General features: G+C 34.7%; 1 protein-coding gene across 17 annotated transcripts in view; it reads right to left on the reverse strand.

Moving 5' to 3' along the window:
• Cfap47 (cilia and flagella associated protein 47) overlaps positions 1 to 27,438 on the reverse strand; it is a 512,210-nt gene that overhangs the window by 207,713 nt on the left and 277,059 nt on the right. For all 17 annotated transcript variants that reach the window (XR_015442441.1, XR_015442442.1, XR_015442443.1 and 14 more), the window contains 2 exons: positions 9,090 to 9,221; positions 5,778 to 5,875 (listed from right to left, as the gene is read on the reverse strand). Coding sequence is in view for 14 of the 17 variants with exons in the window: in XM_087189881.1 (XP_087046007.1) it covers positions 5,778 to 5,875; positions 9,090 to 9,221 (230 nt within the window). In the remaining 3 variants the exon portion in view is untranslated. The remainder of the gene's footprint in view (positions 1 to 5,777; positions 5,876 to 9,089; positions 9,222 to 27,438) is intronic.

A 27,438-nucleotide genomic window follows, 5' to 3' on the forward strand; every position in this document is an offset into this window, starting at 1 on the left:
CTGAGGAACATGATGGAATCCCAACATAAGAAACAAATGGAATCCATAAAACATATGCAAATAGATTTCCAGGACACGAAAAACTCCATTAAAAGTCTACATAGCAGAGTGAGCCAATGTGAGGACAGAATTTCAGATATAGAAGATAAGATTGCAATTAATGACCAGGAAAAGAAAAATTGCTTCAAAATTATAAGGGAACATGAGAAATCAATCCAGCAGCTGCTAGATGATGCAAAGAAGAATAACATAAGACTGATTGGAGTCAATGAAGAAAGAGGAGAGAGTGGAGATGACATAAAAAATCTCTTCACAGAAATAATGGCAGAAAACTTCCCAAGCAGGGGAAAAGAGCTTGACATACAGATAAGTGAGGCATATAGGACTCCAAATAGCCTTGATCAAAAAAAAAATCTACACATAGGCATATAATTGTTAAGATTCCAGAAACTCAACAGAAGAACAAAGTTCTACAAGCAGTGAGAGAAAAGAAACAAATCACATACAAAGGAAAGCCCATCAGAATCACAGCAGACTTCTCAACACAAACCATCAAGGCAAGAAGAGCTTGGAGTGACATATTCCAAGCCCTAAAAGAAAACAGTCTCCAACCCAGATTGATGTACCCTGCAAAACTATCTTTCAAAATGGATGGAGAAATAAGATACTTTCATAACAAAGAGCACCTTAGGAACTTCGTGAATACCAAACCAGCACTCCAAAAAATTTTACACAATAGCCTAGGAACAGACATTGAGGATCACAACCCCAGGAAGCAAAGCAGAGTGAACCCATCTGGCATGACAAGAAATTAAATGTAAAGGGGGAGAACCCAACAAAAAGAAAAAGTCATGGCAATGACAAGTCAATATGTTTCAGTTATAACCATCAATGTTAATGGTCTCAATTCACCAATCAAAAGAAATAGACTGGCAGAATGGGTCAAGAAGCAAAATCCAACAATATTCTGCATACAAGAAACACATTTAATTCAAAAGGAAACTCATAGACTGAAAGTTAAAGGGTGGAAAACAATACTCCATGCAACAGGAACCCGAAAAAAAGCAGGAGTAGCTATCCTCTTGGCAGATCAAGTAGATTTCAAACCAACACTGATTAAGAGAGACGAAGAAGGACACTACATCCTTGTAAAGGCAACAATCCAAGAGGAAGAGATGACAATCATAAATATCTATGCACCAAACACTAGGGCACCCAACTATATAAAACAAATACTAACGGACGTGAAAAGTCATATATGCACTAATACAATTGTAGTGGGGGACCTCAACACCCCACTGTCACAAATAGATCAACTAGACTAAAAATAAGTAATGAAATACTAGAACTCAATCGAACTCTTGAACAAATGAACTTAACAGATGTTTACAGAGTCTTCCACCCCACAAAATCAGAATACACATTCTTCTCAGCTGCACATGGGTCATTCTCCAAAATAGACCACATACTCACACATAGAACACGTTTAAGTAGGTGCAAAGGAATTGAAGTTATCCTCTGTATATTGCGATGTATAGTGCGATGAAATTGTATAGTGCGATATAATTGGAGATCCATAGCAAAAGAAACTCAAAAACTTTCATAAACACGTGGCAATTGAACAACACACTTCTGAATAACCAATGAGTCACAGAGGAAATTAAACAAGAAATCAGACAGTTCCTTCAATTAAATGACAATGACAATACAACATATTGGAATCTATGGGACACAATGAAAGCAGTCTTATGAGGGAAATTCATAGCAGTGAATATGCATATTAGGAAAACAGAAAGAGCCCAATTAAACAACTTGATGCTGAACCTCCAGCTTCTAGAAAAAGAAGAGCAGGACAACCCCAAAGCTCATACAAGGGAGGAAATTATAAAGATCAGAGGAGAAAGCAATGCAATTTAGACTAAGAGAACGATACAAAAAAATCAATGAAGCCAAGAGATGGTTCTACAAAAGAATCAACAAAATTGACAAACCTTTAGCCAACCTTGTCAGAAAAAGGAAAGAAAAGGCCCAAATCAGTGCAATTGGGAATGAAAAGGGTGAAATTACAACAGACCCAGCAGAAATCCAGAGGATCATCAATACCTACTTCCAGAACCTATACACCAATAAGATGGACAACACAGAAGAAATGGACAGATTCCTAGATACATATGAATTACCAAAGTTGAACAAAGAAAACCTAAAAATTCTGAACAACCCAATATCAACCAATGAAATTGAAAATGTAATTAAAAACTTACCAACTAAGAAAAGCCCAGGCCCTGATGGCTTCACTGCTGAATTCTACAAGACATTTAGAGATGAACTGCTGCCACTACTGTTTAAACTCTTCAGTGAAATTGAAAGGGAAGTAATACTCCCAAATTCATTCCTGGAAGCAAGCATCACCTTGATCCCCAAAGCGGAGAAAGACCCAACTGAAAAAGAGAACTATAGGCCAATCTCACTAATGAACATAGATGCAAAAATCCTTAATAAGATACTGACAAATAGAATGCAGAAGATCATCAAGAAGATCATACACCCTGATCAAGGGGGATTCATCCCAGGGATGCAGGGATGGTTCAATATACGCAAATTAATCAATGTAATACACTATATCAATAGAGTGAAGGACAAAAACAACATGATTATCTCCATAGACGCAGAAAAAGCATTTGACAAAATCCAACATGCATTTATGATAAAAAATGCTACAAAAAATTGGAATAGATGGTCTCTACCTCAAACTGATAGAAGCCATCTATGAAAAACCAACAGCCAATATCATACTAAATGGTCAAAAACTGACATCTTTCACACTAAAATCAGGAACAAGACAAGGACGTCCACTATCCCTACTCTTGTTCAATAGAGTCTTGGAAACAATAGCCATAGCAATTAGACAAGAGAAAGGAATAAAAGGAATAAAGGTAGGAAATGAAGAAGTCAAACTATCATTATTTGCAGATGACATGATACTCTCTATAGAAGACCCCAAGAACTCCACCAGAAGTCTTCTAGACTTAATAACCAAATTCAGTCAAGTAGCTGGTTACAAGGTCTACACACAAAAATCAATAGCTTTCCTCTACACGAATGACAGACTCACTGAGAGAGAAATAGGGCAAACAATTCCTTTCACAATAGCATCCAAAAAACTGAAATACCTAGGAATCAACCTAACGAAACAAATCAAAGACCTCTTCTCTGCAAACTATAGCACTCTGAAAAGATAGATTGAAGATGATATCAGAAAATGGACAGACATCTCCTGTTCCTGAGTAGGAAGGATTAATATAGTGAAAATGGCCATACTTCCAAAACTGCTATATAGATTGAATGCAATTCCAATTGAGATCCCAGCAGCATACTTCATGCACCTTGAAAAAACTATACAAAAATTCATTTGGAACAAGAAGAGACCCAGAATAGCAAAAGCAATTCTAGGCAACAGAGACATGGCAGTGGGTAACACAATTCCCAACCTGCAACTATACTACAAAGCTACTGTGATAAAAACAGCATGGTACTGGCAAAGAAACAGACCTGAGGACCAGTGGAAGAGTGGAAGTTGCAGAAACAACGCCAGACACACTCAGCCATCTCATCTTTGATAAAGGAGCAAACACCCTCATTGGAGGAAAGATAGCCTCTTTAATAAATGGTGCCAGAAAAACTGGGTTTCAACTTGCCAAAGATTAAAACTAGACCTATATCTCTCACAATGCACTAAACTAAAATCAAAATGGATTAAAGATCTAAATATTAAAATAGAAACTCTGAACCAGTTGGAACAGAGGTTAGGTAGAACCCTTGAAGACATCGGTGTAGGAAAAGATTTTATGAACAAAACCTCAGTTGCCTGTGAACTAGCACAAACAATCAAGAAGTGGGGTCTCTTCTTATTAAATAGCTTCTGCACAGCAAGAAAAACCACCAGCATTGTGAAGAGACAACCCACAATGTGGGAAAAAATCTTCACCTGCTCTTCCTAAGACAAAGATCTACTATCTCGAATCTATAAAGAACTTAAAGAGATCAGACCTCCCAAATTTAAAGACCCAATCCAAAAATGGGCATCTGAAATGGACAGACATTTCTCACACAAAGAAGTAGAAATAGCAAATCAATACATGAAAAAAGTTCAACATCACTGGTCATTCGAGAGATGCAAATGAAAACAACACTGAGATTCCACTTCACTCCAGAAAGAATGGCTGCTATCATGAAATCAACCAATAACAAATGCTGGCGGGGCTGTGGGGAAAGAGGAACCCTGCTCCACTGCTGGTGGGAGTGTAGACTGGTGCAACCACTGTGGAAATCAGTATGGAGATATCTCAAAGAACTAGGACTGGAAGTCCCATTTGACCCCGCTATTCCACTGCTGGGGATCTTCCCCAAAGAATTAAAAGAATCATACCACAGTGATATATGTGCACCCATGTTCATGGCAGCACAGTTTGTAATAGCTAAAACTTGGAAACAGCCCAAATGCCCATCAACTGGAGACTGGATAAAGAAAATGTGGGTTTTTTTATAAAATGGAGTACCACTCAGCCATAAAAAATGAGAAATTAGAGACATTTATAGCTAAGTGGATGCACATTGAGGCCATACTCTTAAGTGAAATAAACAGGACACACTTGCATAAATACCGAATAGTTTCTCTAGTGTGAGAAACTGAAAGTGTAAATAAGGACTAAATGTATATTAGGTAATGTGAAATAGGAAGAAAAGGGGCAAAGGGGAAGGAAGTGGGAGGGCTAGGGGAAAGGATAGAAGGGAATGGGATTAATATGAGAAAATAGAAAAATGGGAACAAAATCTTTGTAAATAGGGAGCAATGGAAGGGTTGAAGGGAGGGCTGGGCAAGGGTGAAAAACAAGAACCAAGAGAGACTATGTAAAGGTGCAAATTTCCAATGATGAATGTCATTATATTGTATACCTAAAATGTACCAATGTTTAGAATGAATAATGGATAATGTAAAATAGGAAGAAAAGGTCCAAAGGGGTAGGGTTAGTGGGAGGGGCAGGGGAACGGAAAGAAGGGAAAGGAAATATGATGAGAAATGGAAAAAATGGAAATAAAGTCTTTGTCAATAGGGAAGGGTTGAGGGGGTGAAGGGAGGGCTAGGAATGGGGAAAAAATAAGAATCAAGATGCATTATGTAAAGGTACAATTCCCAATGAGAAATGTAATTGTGTTGTATACCTACAATGTACCAATAAAAGAATTTAATAAAAAAAATATTTTTTGTGTGTTTCATTTAAACCAAGATTCTCAACATCTGACTTTATGAGATAATTTTGGACACAAATTTAGTAAAACTTCAATAACTCATGTAGGAAAATTCCATTCTTAGTCACTTATTTAAAACGCCAAATCTATGCAACTTGCTCCAAATATGTTTCAAAGTGAAAGTTTTGCTATAAATAACAGGAATAATTAATACTGGAGAATTCTACAATGCACAGTTTTGCTTTTACTATATAATACATGAGAAAAAGCATGTAGGCTAAAGTCAACTTTACTCTAATAATCTTGAAACACACAGGTAGAATGTCAGTCACTATAAAATGCCATATAACTAAAAGATTTTACAAATCATTTTAGGTCCCTAGTAACAGATTTTAAAATAAAATTGCTATGATTGATTTATTTCAATATACTTATTTGATATAGATTGTTTTTATGGATTGAAATTTAATGTATGACAAAAGTTCTGTTTGACAAATGAAAGAATCTATGGACATTTAATGTGGTCTTACCAGAGCAATACATTTCATTTCAATAATATTTAGGGGTGGTCCAGGAGAGGAGTGGATCTCAAGATGATACCAGATTCTTAAATTGCTAAGATCATCTTCTGAAATACAAAACAAAACAAAGACTAAGAAAAGTAAAACAAAAACACAGTACTTAATATAGGTTTCAGAATCCCATACTTAACATACAAATTGAACATCATGAGCAGAATTTGTAAAATGCACTGATTTGTGAAGAGATCTGAGGGGAATGCTGGGCTTGGTGGTGCATGCCTGAAATGTCAAGCACTCAGGAACCTTAAGCAGGAAGACTGCTATGAGGTGCAGGCCAGCCTGGGCTGCATAGTAACTTCAAGGTCAGCCTGAACTACATGGCCAGAACCTGTATCTGAAAACTGGAGAGAGGAAGAGGAGAGGACTGGAAAGAAGAGGGAAGATAAGAAACTGCTTTCATCATAGTTTGTGATCAATAAGAGAAGCCCATTCTGTATATGCCATGAGAATATCCTGTCCAAGCTCCTGGTCTTATACTGTTCCAGTGACTCATCATATTCGTCACTAAAATAAAGATAAGATATTTTACTTTTAGGTCAACAATTAATGTTATAAAGAAATACTCAATTTTTTTCTAACTGCCAAAACATTGACACATTTGTATATAAATTGTCAAAATAACACATTACAATTGATAATTCTACATACTAGCACCATAAATATTTAGACTAAGGAAAAATGCATCAATATGACATTTCAGGTTTCTTGGAAGTGTGAAAAAGAATTTCAGTAATTTAGCCAGAAAGCAAAAAAAAAAAAATTAAATAAATAAATAAAAGAAAGAAAGCCAGAAAGAAGTTTGGACTATGTAGTAAGAAAATGAAGTTTTTACCTGGATTCTCAAATTTTTTGAAAGTAGACAGTTCTGTTACCAGTGATGTCCAAAGCTATACTCTATCCCTGAAACTGGAACCCTTTTACTTGCATCAAATTCATGTCCTTTCTCTCTATTTTTCCTCATCTTTTCAGCTTCTCAATTTGCTATTATTTTGTATTATAGTATTAAACTATTTCATGGTTTAAGATGTTCTCTGGTTTCAGTAAATTGTATGTATATTTGCATTAATATTATTTAGAAGATTTCAAGAACTGTTGTGCTACAATAATTTACTTAAAGGGGCTGGAGTAGTAGCAGTCTCAGTGTGTCTTCTGAAAGTCTTCTCCATGTGTGCATTATTTTACATTGCATTGCACTGTACTGTATCGTATGTCATTGTGTGACATTACATGACATTGAAGGACCTACTGAGTTGCATTGCATGGCATTATCTTACTGCACTGCACATTTCTGAACCATCTTGTACTGTATTACATTGTCCTACTGAATAGGGAAATGATTTCCGACCAGAAGGAGCCTGTGCTGTAGCTAACTGGGTAGGAAGCAAAGCCTCCTCCTAGCTCTGACCCCTCCCATACCTAAAACATATCCAGATCTCACTCAGACTTGCTGGACATGTTACATGTTTTCCTCTATTATCCTTTGTTCTCAGTGGAGTTCCTGTGACCCCTGCTTCCTGCCATATGTAAATAAAGTGAATCCTAGTGTACCTTTCTATCCAATTGTATAAACTGAAGGTATCTACTTCACCCAATGAACTAAAGCTAAGTGTCTTGTCACTTACATTACTTATCCTCACCCCCCTTTTTTCCAAATCTATATAAACCTTGTTCACCACTCAGACGGGTCTGATCGCTTTGTGGAGAATTCCCTGATCAGTCTGCTAGCGAAATAAACCTGCTTCCAACTTCCGGGGTGTGTGCTCCATTCTTCTCAGCCTGACTCTGTTATACTACCTAGAGCTACAACACTGAGTTGTATTTGCTACAATATGACATGCCATTCTAGTCTAATATTTTAACTACAAAAGACACTTATAAAGTTGGCAAATCTGAGAGACATTCAAAACAATCAGTGAGAGGGAGAAATAGAGGTCCTCAATATGGAGTTCTTACTCTAAATACCTTAAAGAGTTCTTGATGACAAATTTATTTCCTCATTTTGAATTGTCTTCTGTGGTTATTCATTTTGCAGGCACCAGTTCACTCCCATGAAACTACTAATGTGCAAATAAGTTTATCAAATATACAACAATGGAAGAATATTGAGGAAATCTCTTTTCAATTTGTATGGGCTGCTTCTTCAATTTTATGAAAGCACTTTAAAGGACTTTATGACATTTTAATGTGACTTCTCAAAAAATAAACTAAAGCTCTTTAAATAAAATATGGTTCCCTTCTAGGTATCTCACAGCTACTTTTCATGGGTCTTGGCAATGCTTTACCCTACAGTGAACTCTCAGAGAAAGGATTGTCGAGAGAAGAGGTATCTATGACCACAAGGGTTGCTTTTGTTGCTATAAACACAAAGTATAGTAGAATTACTGGAGAACAGGTAAGAAAAAGATTCTAATTTTTATCCCTACTTGAAAACCATCATATATGTTCTTTGGCAAAATAACTAAACAGTCTTACCACCTGACTATATTACTCAAGGTTATCCAAAGTGATAGAATCAAACAGATCTGCATGTGTGTGTGCACATGTGTGTGTTAGAAAGAGAAAGACAGAAACAGAAAGAGATTCCACCACTAATTCTATTTCTCTAGAGAACCCTTACTAATACAAATTCATTCAATAAAAATATTCTTTTTTGGTATACATCCTTGTCTCTACAACTTTACTCCTGTTGAACTTCTCTTCTCTATTAAATACTTAGATCTTTGCTACCGAGTCATAAAAGAATGACTTCTCCAGGAAAATTTCCATGACTATTCCAATTCTCTATCATCACATTTTCCTTTAGATTTATATCACAAATATATGATATTTAATAACATTCAAAGAAAGCTATAAAATATAGGGAGGGAAAACAATAGCGCTTACTTTATTTGGCATATATAAAGATTGATATCCTATACTGAAATAGGAAAAGCATATTACATTGTTAAAATAATACATTCATTAGCATTTTATCAGACACTTGCTGTATTTTTTAACAATAGAAAAATAAGTAAAACTTTTCACTTACAGGGGGGTAGACAGCCTTAAAGCTGAAGTATTATAGTCCATTGATATTAATAACAATAGAAATCCGGAAAATAAACTACATAAAATTAATTTAGAAGTAATGCAATAGAATGCTTACAGACATATGCAGCACAAATTCACAGATGTATTAGGCATGCAAATATGTTTTTATTTAAAAGTTAATGATGACAAGGGCTCATGTATGCTAATCATGAAACTGTATAATAAATTTACCTGAGTCTTCCTTAATAGACATGGGGGATAGTTCTGATAGTTCTGATAGTTTGTGAAAGAATCCTTTATTTTGATTTGTCTCTTTCTGAGAATTATCATCATTTCCATTTATAATGGAAAATAAAACTGTACCTACAATAAATAAAAATAAAATGTCAATTAACCAAGGAGTAGTTTTGGAAATGAAAGCATACTCTCAGGTGGCCGAATCAGCCCGCTGCAAACAGGCATGTCTGCGCACGCCATAACGAGGTCATCAGTCGCGCAGAACATGCTGAATCAGCCCAGACCCCAGCAACAATCCACTGGACACCCCCCTCCGCTCCTCTGTACAGCTACCTGGTTCCACACTACAAAGACGCAGAGGAAACCGGACCACCAGAACACGGTACTGAGTCCCGCTGCACCCGGCCCAGAGGTAGGGGCTTCTGAACCGCCATCCCACTGCTCCTGGTCCAGAGGAAGGGGCTTCCTGGCCACCATCCCTCCCACTGTCCCCAGCCCACAGGAAAGGGCTTTTGGGCCACCATCCCTACTGCTGCTCCCAGCCCCTGTCCCACGTCTCCCAGCTCAGAGGAGGTAATCCCTGCAGGTGCCAACAGGCCCCCCCCAAGTCGAAATGAGAAAACAAGTAAATAAGTCTCAAAACCAGACTTCCAGATCACCTACAGCAACCCCAAAGGGAAATGAGATGGAACACTCTGACACTCAACCACTTGGAACCACTGAACTGGCAACAAAAGGGGATCTGGAAAAAAGGAAATCAGAAATAATTTCTCAGATAACAGGAGAAATTGTGCTCCTAGTGCAAGACATGATTAATAAAGCTAGAGAGGAGCTGAGGAACATGATGGAATTCCAACATAGGAAACAAATGGAATCCATAAAACAGATGCAAATAGATTTCCAGGACATGAAAAACTCCATTGAAAGTCTACACAGCAGAATGAGCCAACATGAGGACAGAATGGCAGATATAGAAGATAAGATTGCAATTAATGACCAGAAGAAGAAAAATTGCTTCAAAATTATAAGGGAATATGAGAAATCAATCCAGCAGCTGCTAGATGATGAACAGAAGAATAACATAAGACTGATTGGAGTCAATGAAGAAACAGGAGAGAGTGCAGATGACATAAAAAGACTCTTCACAGAAATAATGGCAGAAAACTTCCCAAGCAGGGGAAAAGAGCTTGACATACAGATAAGTGAGGCATATAGGACTCCAAATAGCCTTGATCAAAAAAAATCTACACATAGGCATATAATTGTTAAGATTCCAGAAACTCAACAGAAGAACCAAGTTCTACAAGCAGTGAGAGAAAAGAAACAAATCACATACAAAGGAAAGCCCATCACAATTAAAACAGACTTCTCAACACAAACCATCAAGGCAAGAATAGCTTGGAGTGACATATTCCAAGCCCTAAAAGAAAACAGTCTCCAACCCAGATTGATGTACCCTGCAAAACAATCCAAGAGGATGAGATGACAATCATAAATATCTATGTACCAAACACTAGTGCAACCAAATATATAAAAAAAATACTAACGGACATGAAAAGTCATATATGCACTAATATAATGGTAGTGGGGGACCTCAACACCCCACTGTCACAAAGAGATAGATCAACTAGACAAAATATAAGTAATGAAATACTAGAACTCAATCAAACTCTTGAACAAATGAACTTAACAGATGTTTACAGAGTCTTCGACCCCACAAAATCAGAATACACATTCTTCTCAGCTGCACATGGGTCATTCTCAAAAATAGACCACATTCTCACACATAAAACACGTTTAAGTAAGTGCAAAGGAATTGAAGTTATCCCCTGTATATTATCAGACCATAGTGCAATGAAATTGGAGATCCATAGCAAAAGAAACTCAAAACATCTCATAAACACTTGAAAATTGAACAACTTTTGAATAACCAATGGGTCACAGAGGAAATTAAAGAAGAAATCAGACAGTTCCTTCAATTAAATGACAATGACAATGACAATACAACATATCGGAATCTATGGGACACAATGAAAGCAGTCTTATGAGGGAAATTCATAGCAGTGAATATGCATATTAGGAAAACAGAAAGAGCCCAATTAAACAACCTGATCCTGAACCTCAAGCTTCCAGAAAAAGAAGAACAGGACAACCCCAGAGCTCATACAAGGGAGGAAATTATAAAGATCAGAGAAGAATTCAATGCAATGGAGACTAGGAGAACGATACAAAAAATCAATGAAGCCAAGAGTTGGTTCTTTGAAAGAATCAACAAAATTGACAAACCCTTAGCCAACCTTGTCAGAAAAAGGAAAGAAAAGGCCCAAATCCATGTAATTAGGAATGAAAAGGGTGAAATTACAACAGACCCAGCAGAAATCCAGAGGATCATCAATACCTACTTCCAGAACCTATATGCCAATAAGATGGACAACACAGAATGGACAGATTCCTAGATACATATGAATTACCAAAGTTGAATGAAGAAGACCTAAAAATTCTGAACAACCCAATATCAACCAATGAAATTGAAAATGTAATTAAAAACATCAACTAAGAAAAGCCCAGGCCCTGATGGCTTCACTGCTGAATTCTACAAGACATTTAGAGAGGAACTGCTGCCACTACTGTTTAAACTCTTCAGTGAAATTGAAAGGGAAGCAATACTCCCAAATTCATTCCTGGAAGCAAGCATCACCTTGATGCCCAAAGCACAGAAAGACCCAACCGAAAAGGAGAACTATAGGTCAATCTCACTAATGAACATAGATGCAAAAATCCTTAATAAGATACTGGCAAACAGAATGCAGAAGATCATCAAGAAGATCATAAACCCTGATTAAGGGGGATTCATCCCAGGGATGCAGGGATGGTCCAATATATGCAAATCTACCCATGTAATACACTATATCAATAGAGCCAAGGACAAAAACCATATGATTATCTGCATAGATGCAGAAAAAGCATTTGACAAAATCCAACATGCATTTATGATAAAAAACCTACAAAAAATTGGAATAGATGGTCTCTACCTCAAACTGATAAAAGCCATCTATGAAAAACCAACAGCCAATATCATACTAAATGGTCAAAAACTGAAAGCCTTCACACTAAAATCAGGAATAAGACAAGGATGTTCACTATCACCACTCTTGTTCAATAGAGTTCTGGAAACACTAGCCACAGCAATTAGACAAGAGAAAGAAATAAAAGGAATAAAGATAGGAAATGAAGAAGTCAAATTGGTCATTATTTGCAGGTGACATGATACTCTACACAGAAGACCACAAGAACTCCACCAGAAGTCTTCTAGACTTAATAACCAAATTCAGTCAAGTAGCTGGTTACAAGGTCAACTCACAAAAATATCAATAGGTTTCCTCTACACGAACAACAGACTCACTGAGAGAGAAATAGGGCAAACAATTCCTTTCACAATAGCATCCAAAAAACTGAAATACCTCGGAATCAACCTAATGAAAGAAATCAAAGACCTCTTCTCTGAAAACTATGGCACTCTGAAAAGAGAGACTGAAGATGATATCAGAAAATGGACAGACATCTCCTGCTCCTGGGTAGGAAGGATTAATATAGTGAAAATGGCCATATTTCCAAAACTGCTATACAGATTTAATGCAATTCCAATTGAGATCCCAGCAGCATGCTTCATGCACCTTGAGAAAACTATCCAAAAATTCATTTGGAACAAGAAGAGACTCAGAATAGCAAAAGCAGTTCTAGGCAACAGAGACATGGCAGTGGGTAACACAATCCCCAACCTGCAACTATACTACAAAGCTACTGTGATAAAAACAGCATGGTACTGGTAAAGAAATAGACCTGAGGACCAGTGGAACAGATGAGAAGATGCAGAAACAACACCAGACACACTCAGCCATCTCATTTTCGATAAAGGAGCCAAACACCCTCACTCGAGGAAAGATAGGTGCTGGAAAAATTGGGCTTCAACTTGCCAAAGTTTAAAACTAGACCTATATCTCTCACAATGCACTAAACTAAAATCAAAATGGATTAAAGATCTAAATATTAAAATAGAAACTCTGAACCAGTTGGAACAGAGGTTAGGTAGAACCCTTGAAGACATCGGTGTAGGAAAAGATTTTATGAACAAAACCTCAGTTGCCCGTGAACTGGTACAAACAATCAACAAGTGGGATCTCTTCTTATGAAAAGGCTTCTCCACAGCAAGCGAAACCACCAGCAGTGTGAAGAGACAACCCACAATGTGGGAAAAAATCTTCACCTGCTCTTCTTAAGACAAAGATCTACTATCTCGAATCTATAAAGAACTTAAAGAGATCAGACCTCCCAAATTTAAAGAACCAATCCGAAAATGGGCATCTGAAATGAACAGACATTTCTCACACAAAGAAGTAGAAATAGCAAATAAATACATGAAAAAATGTTCAACATCACCGGTCATTATAAGAGATGCAAATGAAAACAATGCTGAGATTCCACTTCACTCCAGAAAGAATGGCTGCTATCATGAAATCAACCAATAACAAATGCTGGGGGGTTGTGGGGAAAGAGGAACCCTGCTCCACTGCTGGTGGGAGTGTAGACTGGTGCAAGCACTGTGGAAATCAGTATGGAGATATCTCAAAGAACTAGGACTGGAAGTACCATTTGACCCCGCTATTCCACTGCTGGGGATCTTCCCCAAAGAATTAAAAGAATCATACCACAGTGATATATGTGCACCCATGTTCATGGCAGCACAGTTTGTAATAGCTAAAACTTGGAAACAGCCCAAATGCCCATCAACTGGAGACTGGATAAAGAAAATGTGGGGTTTTTAATAAAATGGAGTACCACTCAGCCATAAAAAATGAGAAATTAGAGACATTTATAGCTAAGTGGATGCACATTGAGGCAATACTCTTAAGTGAAATAAATAGGACACACATGCATAAATACCGAATAGTTTCTCTCATGTGAGAAACTGAAAGTGTAAATAAGGTCTAAATGTGTAATATGTAATGTGAAATAGGAAGAAAAGGGGCAAAGGGGAAGTGGCGGGGCTAGGGGAAAGGATAGAAGGGAATGGGATTAATATGAGAAAATGGAAAAATAGGAACAAAACCTTTGCAAATAGGGAGGAATGGAGGGGTTGAAGGGAGGGCTGGGCAAGGGTAAAAAATAAGAACCAAGAGAGATTATTTAAAAGTGCAAATTTCCAAAGATGAATGTCATTATATTGTATACCTAAAATGTACCAATGAGTAGAATGAATAATGGATAATGCAAAATAGGAAGGTCCAAAGGGGTAGGGGTAGTGCGAGGGGCAGGGGAAAGGAAAGGAGGGAAAGGAAAAATGATGAGAAATGGAAAAAATTGAAATAAAGTCTTTGTAAATAGGGAAGGGTGGAGGGAGTGAAGGGAGGGATAGGAATGGGGAAAAAATGAGAACCAAGATGCATTATGTAAAGGTACAATTCCCAATGAGAAATGTAAATGTGTTGTATACCTAAAATGTACCAATAAAAGAATTTAACAAGAACAACAACAACAAAAAAGCTTACTCTCAGGTATTATAGTTTCTCTGGCTTGAAACTTATAAATATGAACTCAAATTCTAGGTGGTAGTATCAGAATTCAATCTGACAGAGGTATAGAAGTAGTTAATTGAAAATTCCAGGAAATATTTTCAAAATCTCACTTAAAATTGTAATTTTCAATAAATTTCCTTGCAATGATTAAGAATAAGTGTCAAAAAAGAGAACTACTTCAACTTTCAGAAAATTTAATTATCTTGAATGACTATTCCTAAACCACATTATCTCATTTAAAAATATCTGTTTTGTATAATCTCATAATAACCAAACCTTGAACTTTTTTGGAAATATTTAATACATAAAATGTTAAACATTGTTTTATAAAAGATACTAGTGACAAAAATTGTCACTGACATTTCTGCTATACTAAATTTCACTTACATAAGATTCGTACTAATTTTTTTAGGTTGAGGTTAATACCATCCACTTATGGAAATAATTCAGAAATTGGCCTTGATCTCTCATTATCAGCTCATAAAAACAAGGATTTGCACATAAAACCATGTATTTCTAACCATGCATCCTAATCAAATAGTTTATATTAATACCAACTAATAGTGTGTAACTGAGTTATGGTTGTCTTCATAATACTAGTTATAAAGACAATGGAACTGAAATTAAATATCAAATTTTCTTACTTCTAATGTGACAATGAACATCTTTTGGAAAAAAAGTTTTGAAAGAATTATACATTTTTTTAGTGTGGCCTCTTTCTAGAGAGACTTTGAAATGGAACTATCTTGTAATAATATATAATAATATATGTATATAAAACAAATTTAATGCACCTGGAATGCAGTCAGTAAATAGCATTTTTATTCATATTCTTTTTGTTTCCTGTTTAGGGGACAGTTCCCCCAAAAAGATTATTATTGGCCACCATACCATAGGAGAGGACAGATATCTAGGAAAATACTAATGTTGAAAATTAGTATTTCACTTGTTCAGTTGGATGAGAAATATAACAGTTTTATTTACAGGCAACACAATGTAAAATATATTAACAATTTTACATTCATTATATATTAAATTATATATATAATTTGGATAAAATAATATTTTAAAACTAACTTCACCCACTTTCCTTTATTTTATTTTGATTTAGACTATTTAAAATGCATAAATGGATTACATTTTGTATATATTGCACAGTGGTGCTATAGAAAAAATCAGTTTTAGTATTTGTATGTTGTAACCACAGAAATATTTTATTACAAATCACCTGAAAAGTAATAATCTCAAACAGTATTTTATTGTGTGAATATATTTAATTCTACATTTCCAAAGATGCTTTTTTATTGATATTGCAAACTTCAATTTTCAACTCAATACATGGCCCATGAAATTATTTTAGAAAAGAACAGAAAAAAACCAAGATAGAATAGAACAGAATAGAGCTAGGGCTATTTAATTATAACTTCTGCAAATAAGGAAAAGTTTTATATTTATGCTATCCAATATGGTTAAAACTAGAAACATGTGACCACTGGAATCTTTTTTGATTCTCAATAGTTTATATTTAAATAGCCATTTGTGATGACTATCTATAATATTGGACAGCATGAGTATTACATTTTTAATGCACATCTCATAATAGATAAATATTGTTTCATAAAATTTTGTTTCAATTTTTTGCAGCTATGCGTAAAAGAGTATGAACATGTTTGTATACTGGATCACAATGTTAAATGGAAAATTTTTTTAACTCTAGGTTCTAGACAAAAATGTTTGAAATTCAACAACAACAGGGACAGGCCAAGAATATCGCTGGACAGAGGTTATATCTTTTATGGGTTTTGGATACATTTTACATATAACATTTTAATATCATCAATAGAACGGTTAATGTTTCTTCCATTTTACAAAACAAAAGACTGAGACTTGAGAAGAAAATGAGATAACGCATATCCACCACTTCCCATCTTCCACTATTGAGTCATTTTGTTTTTATGAAAATAACTGCTATTATTAAAATGAATGCCAGAGATTCATTGCATTTACCTATGGTTTTAAATTGTCACTTCTATCTTAGCAAAACAAATGAAACCAGATTAACAATATGCTATAAGAAACTGTATCCAAAGAATATAAAGGGGATGTTTTCCCTGTAGGGCTCTCAGTTATCTCATAACATGGAAACATGGAAATATTTTTTCCCCATTGCTGCTTCCAAAGCATTTCTCCTGGAATGTTCCTTAAAATTCCATGTTGCTTTGAAGAGTATGACATTAAACCACACTGCCTGCTATCATCCTCAAAGTAATATAGTCATCTGCTAGACTCAAGATGACCATACTATAATTAATTTCATAATTTTGCAGGTGTCTTATTGATATTTTCTTCTCAGTTACTTCGAACATTAATCTAGATGTTTAACTTTCATATAAATCTTCCAAACCGTATTCCAACTAATGGCTGCATATATATGTACTTAAAAGTTTTTTATGTTTACATGCACACATTCATCCACGTGTGCTTATACTATTCTAGGATCTACAATCTGGATAAAATGAATAACATAAATTATCAAAAGTGACTAAAGACATGTCAGTCATTGAACTATACAAATCTGTGAAGAACAAAATATTGTCATACTATTTACATTTTTTAAACCAGGAGCTGTGATGTATGCTTGAAATCCCAGCACTTGGGAGAATGCCGGTCTGGACTACATAGTAAGTTCAAAGCCATCCTGAACTACATAGCAAAACCCTGACTTAAAAATCCGAATAAATGAGTAAATAAATAAATTTTTAGAATGCATTAAAGACAGAGAGAAAAAGAAAAAGTTTCAATTCAACATTAAAATCTAAAATAACAGTTAGACCAAATTTAATAAAGATATTACAAAGAAATACAGATTTAAAACACGTATGCACCACTTGGAAAAAAAACCACTAAAAGTAAAACAAAAATCATACTACTCTTTCAAATTGGCAATTATTAACACTTTTGATAGTGATGAGTAACAGCTACCATCACATACAGTATTAAGAATAAAAATTTGCACTACATCTTTTTGGAGAGAAATTTTGCTGCATGCACAAACTTAAATACATATCCCTTCAATACATCAGTTGTTTGTTGTCCTAAAACTTCTATCTTAAATCTTATCCCTATAGCTAAAATAGCACAGTGGGTAAAGAATTATTTACAAAGATGTTGTTATAGTATTATTTGTAGCTGCAAAAGTAGGAAAGAGGGATTTGGTTTCAAACTATTCATGACTGGTGACATGAATTAAGATATACAGTTTTGGAATACTGTTCATCTAGTCAAAATAACCAAAATATATGAGAATTGTATTAAAATTGTGTCCATGATCTTTTGAGTGACAGCAGGCATTGGTAGTTTTATATCTTATATAATCTCGTCTGCATGTTTCTAATAGATATATATGATTATGTATTGATGTTTGGAAGAATATATGAGAAATTCCAAGTAATAATTTTCTCTGAGATTATAGTTGTTGGCACATCCAAGTCTTTTACTTTTCACTTTGTATCTCTTATTATATTCAAATTTCTACAGTGAGCATGAATTAATCTTGCATTTAAAATATGTATTTTAAGAAAGGCTAATACCCATTAATCACATAAGGCTTTTTTATTGATGTATGTTTGCAATACCTAATATTTACATTTGTTTAGGGGTATTGGTACAAATACATATCACATTTTTACCTTTTTTGATCCTTTTTCCCCTTTTCTCCTCCTCACCACACATACAGTTTAGTACTGGAAAAACTATTGTTGTAATTCTTCCCATTGAAAGAAGTGAGATACACTAACACTATACAGATAAATTGTGAAAAGGCAATTTTACAAAATTAAATATAAAACCTTGTTTTCCTTAGGAAATGGATATGCCTATGTTGACCACTATCAAATACAATTCAAGCCGTGACAATATATAAAAATTGTTATTAATTTTAAATTTGTAAATGATTTATCATAAGTTCAACATATATTTTCTCATTTGATTTCAATTGTGTTACATCTCTAACCATTATTCTCTCAATCTCTTTAAAATACTCAATTCTTAAGTGTTTTATATTTAATTATATAACCATTAATATTTATCATCATTATATGAGATGATTAATCACCATTTAACTGATTAAAACTAGTATGGGTAATTTACATATTATAGATCTTTATATAAATATTAGATAAGCCATTTTATTTCTCCTCTGCATCTCCACCATCACTCTTTTTTTTTCCTCCTTAAATTCTTTTATAGGTACATCACTCTTGAAATATTTTAATATAGAAATCAAACAATTTTATCATTTTTGATTTCCTAACTTTGAAATATCACAGTCACTTAAGAGTTAGATTGATAGGAATTTTTTTAGAAAACTAACCTATGAGGAAAGTGGTGTTATTATCCTTATTTTAAAGAACACAAATCGTGACAAATACAAATTCAGTATTTTGCCCAAGGTTAATCAACTAGCAATAATATACCTGCAATTTTAAAATGAGCATTCTGGTTTCAAAATTCACTCCATTTTTGTAATTAATATAGTTAATGTTTGAGGCATTTTAGGTTTACAAAAGAGTGAGCAAATTTTCTATATACTGCCTCTGACCTCCACAAGTTTCTCCTATTATAAGGATCATGCAACAGCTTGGTACATTTTTAAAACTGGTGAGCCAGTATTGATAAATACACACATCATGGTTAATAAAACTCTATGATTTACATTACATTTCACTCTTTTCTTTGTATCGTCTATGGATTTGGCAAATATATGACATCGTGTATCCGCCATTATAGTGTCACACAAAATAGTTTCACTATCTTAAAAATTGCCTGTATGTACTTATTCATCCCAGCCTCCCTTCAAGTATCTGGCTATTTCAAAAAGTGTGTAGTGGTATCTAATTGTTATTTTTTCAATTTGAAATTCTCTAATAATATGTTGTCTTACTTTATTCAGGCTGCTATAACAAAGTGCCATAAAATGGGTAATTTATAAACAACAGAAATTTATTCTTATGTTTCTGAAGGCCTAGAAGTCCAAGAAAAGGCACCAGCAAATTTAGAGTCTGGCAATGTCTTGCTTTCTGGTTCATAGACAGTATTTTCTTATTGTCTTCTTACATAGCAGAAAGAGCAAGTGGTCTCTCTTGGGGCTCTTTTATAAAGGCACTACTTCCAATAGGGCTCCAGCTTCACGACCCACTTTGGTGGTTAAGATTTAACCATATGATTTGTGATGGACCTAAATATTAAGATAATATTACACAGTATAATATGTTATTATCACTGAACATCTTTTCAAATGCTTATTTTCTATCAGTTTATCTTCTTTGGTGAGTACCTATACAAATCTTGTGTCAAATTTTAAAAATGGGTTTTTTTTTGTTGTTGTTGAGTTTTTAAAATCTTTTGAATATTTTAGACAACATTCTATTTTTACATATCAAAAAAGTATACAAGGGACAAAAGAGGACATTACATATTAATGAAAGATTCAATATGCCCAGAAAACATAAACATATACAAAACTAAATACAAAGCCCTAAAATATAGGAAGCAAAAATTGAAAGAATTAGAGCATTCTAAAATAATTAATGAAGACTTCAAAACATAAGTTTCAATAATGAATATAAAAAATAGACATAAAATCAATAAGGAAAGAGAGGATGTGAGCAGCACTATATCAACTAGTTGTACTCACCTTAGAGAGAAAAGTTTACTCACATTATTCTCAAATGAACATGGAAAACTCTCCAGGACAGATCATATATTACTCTAAAAAGCAAGTCTTTTTTTATAATTAGTACATGTTTTCAGTATGTAATAGTCATATTCATCATGGGGCACTGGTACATATACAAAAGAGTGAAATTGTGCAAAACATGTTTTCTCATCACAATGGAAGGGAGATGGGAAATTTTCATAAATGTGGTAAGCAGCATACATTTAACCAATATCTCAAAATAGAAATTTCAAGGGAAATGAGAGATTTTCTTGAGATAACTGAAAAACAAAACGTGGTATACTAAACTTGTAGCATGTAGTAAAAACAGTATTAAGGAGCCACTTTATAGCAATGGATGCATACAATTAAAAAAGTACACAGAACTTAATCTAACTGTATATTCTAAGACACTAGAAATAGATACAACAAAAACTCAAAATAGCACAAGGAAAAAAATAAGAAAAATTAGAATGGAGGTAAATGAAATAGGGAATAGAAAAACTAGAGAAAACCAATAGACACAAAAGTTAGTTCTTTGAAAAAATCAACAAAATTGACAAAACTTTAGCTTGAGTAAGAAGAAGGAGAAAAGACTGACATTAAGACAGAATTAAAATGAGCTTATTGGTGTCAATTTTATCAAAACTAAAAGTTTTGTAAGAGGGATGAGGATGTGGCTTAGTAGCAAAGTACTGGCATGCATGAGGTCTTGGGTTTGATACCCAGCACTTTACCCGATGAAAAAAATTATATGAGAGTACTATGAACAACTTTGTACTAAAAAATGGGTAACTTAGATGAAAAGGACAATTTCTTAGAAACACATGATTAAAATTGGCTCATGTAAAAATAGAAAACATAAATAGATATAAAAATCATAGGGAATTTGAATCAGTAATCAAAAACTAAAAATGAATCAGTAATCAAAAACTAAAAATGAAAAGCTCTAAACTAGAGGTCTGTACTGTTGAATTCTGCTAACATTTAAAGAAGAATTAACAGTAATCTTCCTCAAGCACTTACAAAAACTGAAGTGGAAGGAATACTTCCTATCTCATTCTAAGAAGCCAGCACTGACCTGACATCAAAGCTAAATAAACACACTACAGGAAAAGAAAACTAAAATCCAATATGTCTTATGAACACTGATGAAAATCCCTCAACAAAACACAGGCAAACTGAATTCACCAGCATATTAAAATCATTGTACAACATAACCAAGTGTGATTTATTCCCAGAATAAATGAATAAAATTTACTTCAATAAAGAAAAATGAATATAAAACACATTAGTAAAATAAATAATAAAATCTAATAATCTCAATAGTAAAAACATTTTATAAATTCAACACCTTTGTGTGATTAAAAAATTCAATAAATAAAGGATAGAAGGGAACTTCAACATGATAACTGAACTATTAAAACTCACGGATAGCACCAGTAAATAGTAAAAGATGGAAGCTTTTCTTCTAAGGTCAGGATCGAAACACGAATGATTGCTTTTCTCATGTCTGTTCACTGTAGTACTGCAACTTCTAATGAGACTTATTTATGGAGAAAAAAAATAATATAGGCATCCAAGTGGGAAAGAAAGAAGTACAGTTTTCTCATTTTGCACATGACATGATGATATACATAAAAAAATTTAAGGATTTCACAAAAAAAACCTGTTAGAAAATTCAGCATTTTCTTCCTATTTTATAATATATATTATACATTTTGGTCCTTATTTACACTTTTTCAGTTTCTCCCACCAGAAACAATGCAATATTTACACGTGTATGATTTATTTCACTTAAGAGTATGGTCTCTAGATGCATCCATTTAGCTATAAATGTCTTGTTTATCCTTCTTTATTGCAGAGTCATATTCCATTGTAGAAAAAAGAAAACATCTTTATTCATTCATCGGTTGATGGGCATTTGGGTTGTTTCCAAGATTTAGCTAGTGCAAACTGTGCTGCTATGAACATGAGTGTGTGTGTCACTGTGGTATGCTGCTTTTAATTCTTTCAGAAAGATACCAAGAAAGGGAATCTGGGTCAAATGGAATCTCTACTCCTAGTTTTTTTGTTTGTTTGTTTTGTTTTGGTACCAGGGATCGAACTCAGGACCTTGTGCTTGCGAGGCAGGCGCTGGAACCACTGAGCTAAATCCCAGGCCCTCTACTCCTAGTTTTTTGAGGAATCTCCACAGTAATTTTCGCAGTGGTTGCACCAGTCTATGTGGCAGGGATTCCTGCCCAGGACAAGTGGGCTATGAATGGCACATGCTTCTTGCTTTACCTAATTCAGTTACTTTGTTTTATTTTAGGAGTCAGACCAAAGCCCTACTTGATTCAAATGGGCATGTCAGGTAGCAGAGTTGGTCTAGTATTACTCCCTTGCTAATGGCTGTCACTGAGCCCTAAGTCCTGGTCTGTGAAGTGGCAGGGCTCTGATGAGCTACAAGCAGCTGAGGTCAGCGTGACCCAAAATAAAATCTTTTCCCCTGAATTATGGCTTCTCATTGACCCGATGGGGTGCTTGCTAATTGCACCTGGTCCTAGTACCAGTTTGTTCTATCCAGCAAGATAAACAGTGCTTACTCCCTAACAGCCCTGCCTGGAGCCATCATGCCAGGTGTTTGGCTGTATTTCGCTGGATGGCTTCAAAGCATTTTCAGCTCCCTATTCATTCCCACAGTTGTATTCAATAAATACTGGCTGTGCTTGGGAGCCTTTGTCTTCGTGGTGGTCTAGAGCAGCACTAATCAGTCCCAAGACCCAGCTTTTCTCTAAGTTTCGTTTCCTGTTTTTATTCTTTAATTAGCCTTGTGCATCTTGGCTCACAGGAGACCAGGACCCACTGCAGGGGTTCTGATAACATTCCCTTTCCGTTTGCTATAAATCTACACTGCCACCAGTAGCAGAAAAGGGTTCTTTTTTTCTGCACAGCCATTCATTCTGGAGTGAGATGTAATCTCAGCGTTATTTTAATTAGCATCTCTCAAATGACCAATGATGTTGAACATTTTTTATATATATTTATTTGCTGTTTATACTTCTTCATCTGAGAAGTGTGCATTCATCTCACATTCCCATTTTAGGATTGGATCTTTAAATTTGGAGGTTTTATTTTTTCAGTTCTTTATATATTCTAGATATCAGTCTTTTTTCTGAGGGACAGCTGGCAAAAATTCTTTCCCACTCTGCTGATTTTCTCCTCACTCTGTTGGTGATTTCTTTTGCTGTGCAAAAGCTTTGTAATAAGATGAGACCCCAGTTGTTGATTCTTTGTAATATTTCCCACGTGATCAGTTTTGTTCATGAAGTCTTTGCCTACACCCATGTTTTGAAGAGTTCCACGTATTATTTCTTACATTGGATTTAGTGTTTTTGTTTTAATATTTAGATCTTTGATCCATGTTGATTTTAGTTTAGTACATGGTGAGAGACATAGGTCTAATGTTAGTCTTTGTCAGGCGGAAAGCCAGTTATTCTAACACCAAATTGTTTCTCTAGTGTAAGACACAAAGTGTAAGGGCTGGGGATTTGGCTCAGTGGTTCCGCCGCCTTGCAGGCGCAAGGTCCAGAGTTCGATCCCTGGTACCAAAAACAAAACAAAAAAAACCAAAGTGTAAACGAGGACTAAAATGTAACAGATATCATGAAATAGGAAAACAATGTTCAAAGGAGAAGAGGAACTGAGGAGGAGGTGTAGGGGAAAGGAAAAAAGGGAAAGAAAAAATGAGAAAAGAAGAAGGAAATCATAAAAACAAAGCTTCTGTAAATAAGGAGGGATGGAGGGGCTGAAGGGAGGTAAGGGGAATGAGAAAAAAATAAGAACCAAGATATACCATGTACAGGTACAAATTCCTTAAAATGAATGTGATTTTAATGTTCACCTAAATTATTCTAATAAACTCAATGCATAAAAACTATATACATGTAAAATCAGTTGCATTTCTATACTCTAGACATCAGCAATTTGAAAAACAAATTAAGAAACCTGAATGAATTCTAAACATGTACTAATATAATTTTAAAAATATGTAAAAAAGTAAACAATTCAGAGCCAGATGTCATGATGCACACCTATAATCTCAGCTCTCTGAAGGCTGAGGCAAGAGATTTGGTGTGACTTCAAGGACAGCCTGGGCTATATTGTGAGTTAAAGACCAGCCTGAAATATATAGTGAGACCCTGTTTCTTACAAAAACAACAACAATAAAATCAGTTAGATAAAGTCAATATTTGGATAAACTTACACATGTCACACAATATGCCTGTATGGAACAGTACAAAAAGCCTGATCAATATTTCAAACCTATAGCAGAATTATGTCATTAACCTACACTATTTTCAAACAGAAAACCTTTTTCTTAGAAACATGACTTTTTTTTAATATTCCTTATTTTATTTCATTTCTTTGCATAATCTAATTCTTTACTGAAGCAGTCATTCATGTCTTGAATTATTTTTAATTCTATCAGTTTTTTAACTTTTTAAATTTTTTAATCAATTAAATTTATTGGTACATTTTAAATATACATATAATGATCACATTATTATTGGGAATATGTACGTGTACATGATACATCTTAATTCCCCTTTTTTTCCCATTCTCCTACCCTCCCTTCAACCTTGCTTCCTCTCCTTATTTACAAAAGCTTTGGTTCCATTTTTTCTTTCCTTTCTCTTTTTTCCCTTTTGCCTTCCTTTCTTTTCTCCTCCCTAGTTCCCCTTCCCATTTGAGCATTTATTCTAAACAAGTATTTTTTGACATTTAATCCTTATTTTTGGTTATTAATCAGCTACCATGAAAGAGATAAGAAATCTCATTTTTATATATTATAAAGCATAAAGCTGACTCAACAACCTGATTGATAACAATGAACTTTTAAGCCAAATGCAGTAAATCATAATGATGGGAGTGGGAGTGTAGCTTAGTGGTAGCTCTGCCTAGGATGTGTAAGGCCCTGGGGCTTAGAGGATGGGTAACTTACCCAGGTCACACAGTTTGTAAATGGAAAGATATATATATATTTCCTTGGTGATGGAGTGAGTAATGGCAGATTGGCATATTTAAATATTACTACATATGCCACAGAATATATAGGCTTTTGGTTGGAAAAAAAACAAAGTCATTTGCATACTCACAAACTTACTTTGTCCTAAAGCAATAGGTTTTAGATACTGCTCATTAGGCACTTAAACTATTTCATCCCTTAGAAAACTTTCAAAAGCCAGTTTCCACGGCAACAGTAAGTCTAATAAAGTCTTTGCTGTTTTTGTCTTTAATCCTTGCACAACTATCCTGCTGTATCCACTGGCTTCATGCTTCACCGCTTCCTACCAGAAAGGCGAAAGGCTCTTAAGGAAAATTATGTATGGCTAGGTTTTATCAAGTCATGAGTTTAGGCAAGAAATCTTTTACATAAGTGTTTGCTCTGTGCATATTAATGCTCTGTACACATGGTCAAGTACATTTTAATAAAATTTTGTTTCTCTAATCCATGCTAATAAAATCTGAGTAGGAAGACTAAGCCTGAAGAATCCTTTCATAATCCCCCTTCTCCTTATTTTCCTCTTTTTTGGGGGGGTACTGGGGATTGAACTCAGGACCTTGTGCTTGCAAGGCAGGTGGCAGCACCACTGAGCTAAATCCCCAGCCCTCCTCTTTCTTTTTGAGATGGATCTTGCTATGTTTCTCTGGCTCACATCAACATTTAGGCTCCAGTATTTTTCCTGCCTCCATCTACCTACGAGCTTGGAGTACAAGCATGTGTCACTGCATCCATATCCCCCTTTCTATTTTCTTCCTTTAAGTTTATTTTAAGCTCTTTTCCCCTTGCTCTATATCACATTCACTAGAGCACCAAAAAAACAGAACAGAAAAAACTATGGGGCTGATAAATAACAAAGCCTGCAGCCACACATTAAAGCAGGGATGCCCCCAATGACTACTTAAACTCCACAGTTCTTCCTGATCTACATGAGATTAAAAGATTAATTTTATTTCAGCAATATTAAAAACTTCTGCCTGCCAGGAATGGTGGCACACCCCTGTAATCCCAGAACTTAGAAGGTCAAAACTGGAGGATTGGCAGTTCAAGGTCAGGCTGGGCTACACAAAAAGAAAGTGTCTCAAAAAACCAATAACAACAACAAAAAATTCTGTTCTTCAGTAGACACTGTGAAAGGAAAGTCATAAACTAGAAGAAGGTTTTTGAAAACACGTATCTGATAAAGTATTTGTGTTCAGAATACTCATATACATACAGATGTACTTCATTTTATTGCACTTCCTTTACATATATTACATTTCTTACACATTAAGGTTTGGGCCAACCTGGCTTAGAGCAAGTCTTTCAGTGCCATTTTTCCAACAGCTCATTTGACCTTTATCATTTTTCCAATGAAGCATTTTTAAATTAAGGTCTTTACATTTCTTTCAGATGTAATGTGATTTCACAATTAATAACTACAGTATAGTGGAAATATAACTTTTATACATGTGTAGAAATAAAAATTTATGTGATTAGCTTTATTGCAGAATTGTTTTAGTGCAGTTGTCTAGAACTGAATCTAAATTATTCCCGTGTTTTAAAACTATCCCAATTTAACAATTAGAAAGTAAACAACCCAACATGTGTGGGGGGGTAGATGGTCAAAAGATTTGATAAGACATTTCAGTAGATAATTTATGATGGGAGACACTGAAAGAAGTCTAACATCATAATTCATTACTAAAATACAAATTTAAAGTTCACTGTAATATTGTTATACTAAAGACTAAAATTAAAATGACTAACCCTACTAAGCAAGGGCAAGCATATAGAGGAACTGAGATTTCCACACATTTCTGGCAAGAATGGAAAATTAAGCAATTTCTTTGGGAATTGTCTGGCAGTTAGCATTACGAATTCAGTTATGATACTATCTAACTGTTCCATTCATAAGTGATTTACACTAGAGGAGTGAAAGCATATGGCCATATAAAAGACTTGAACATAAATATGCACAGCAACTTTATTTTTAATTGATAAAATAGGTGGTAAAAAAATTAATGT

This window comes from Heterocephalus glaber, unplaced genomic scaffold (assembly GCF_053883595.1).
Source record: "Heterocephalus glaber isolate CG9 unplaced genomic scaffold, H.glaber_assembly_v1.0 deba00001547, whole genome shotgun sequence".
In the NCBI taxonomy this organism is placed as follows: domain Eukaryota; kingdom Metazoa; phylum Chordata; class Mammalia; order Rodentia; family Bathyergidae; genus Heterocephalus; species Heterocephalus glaber.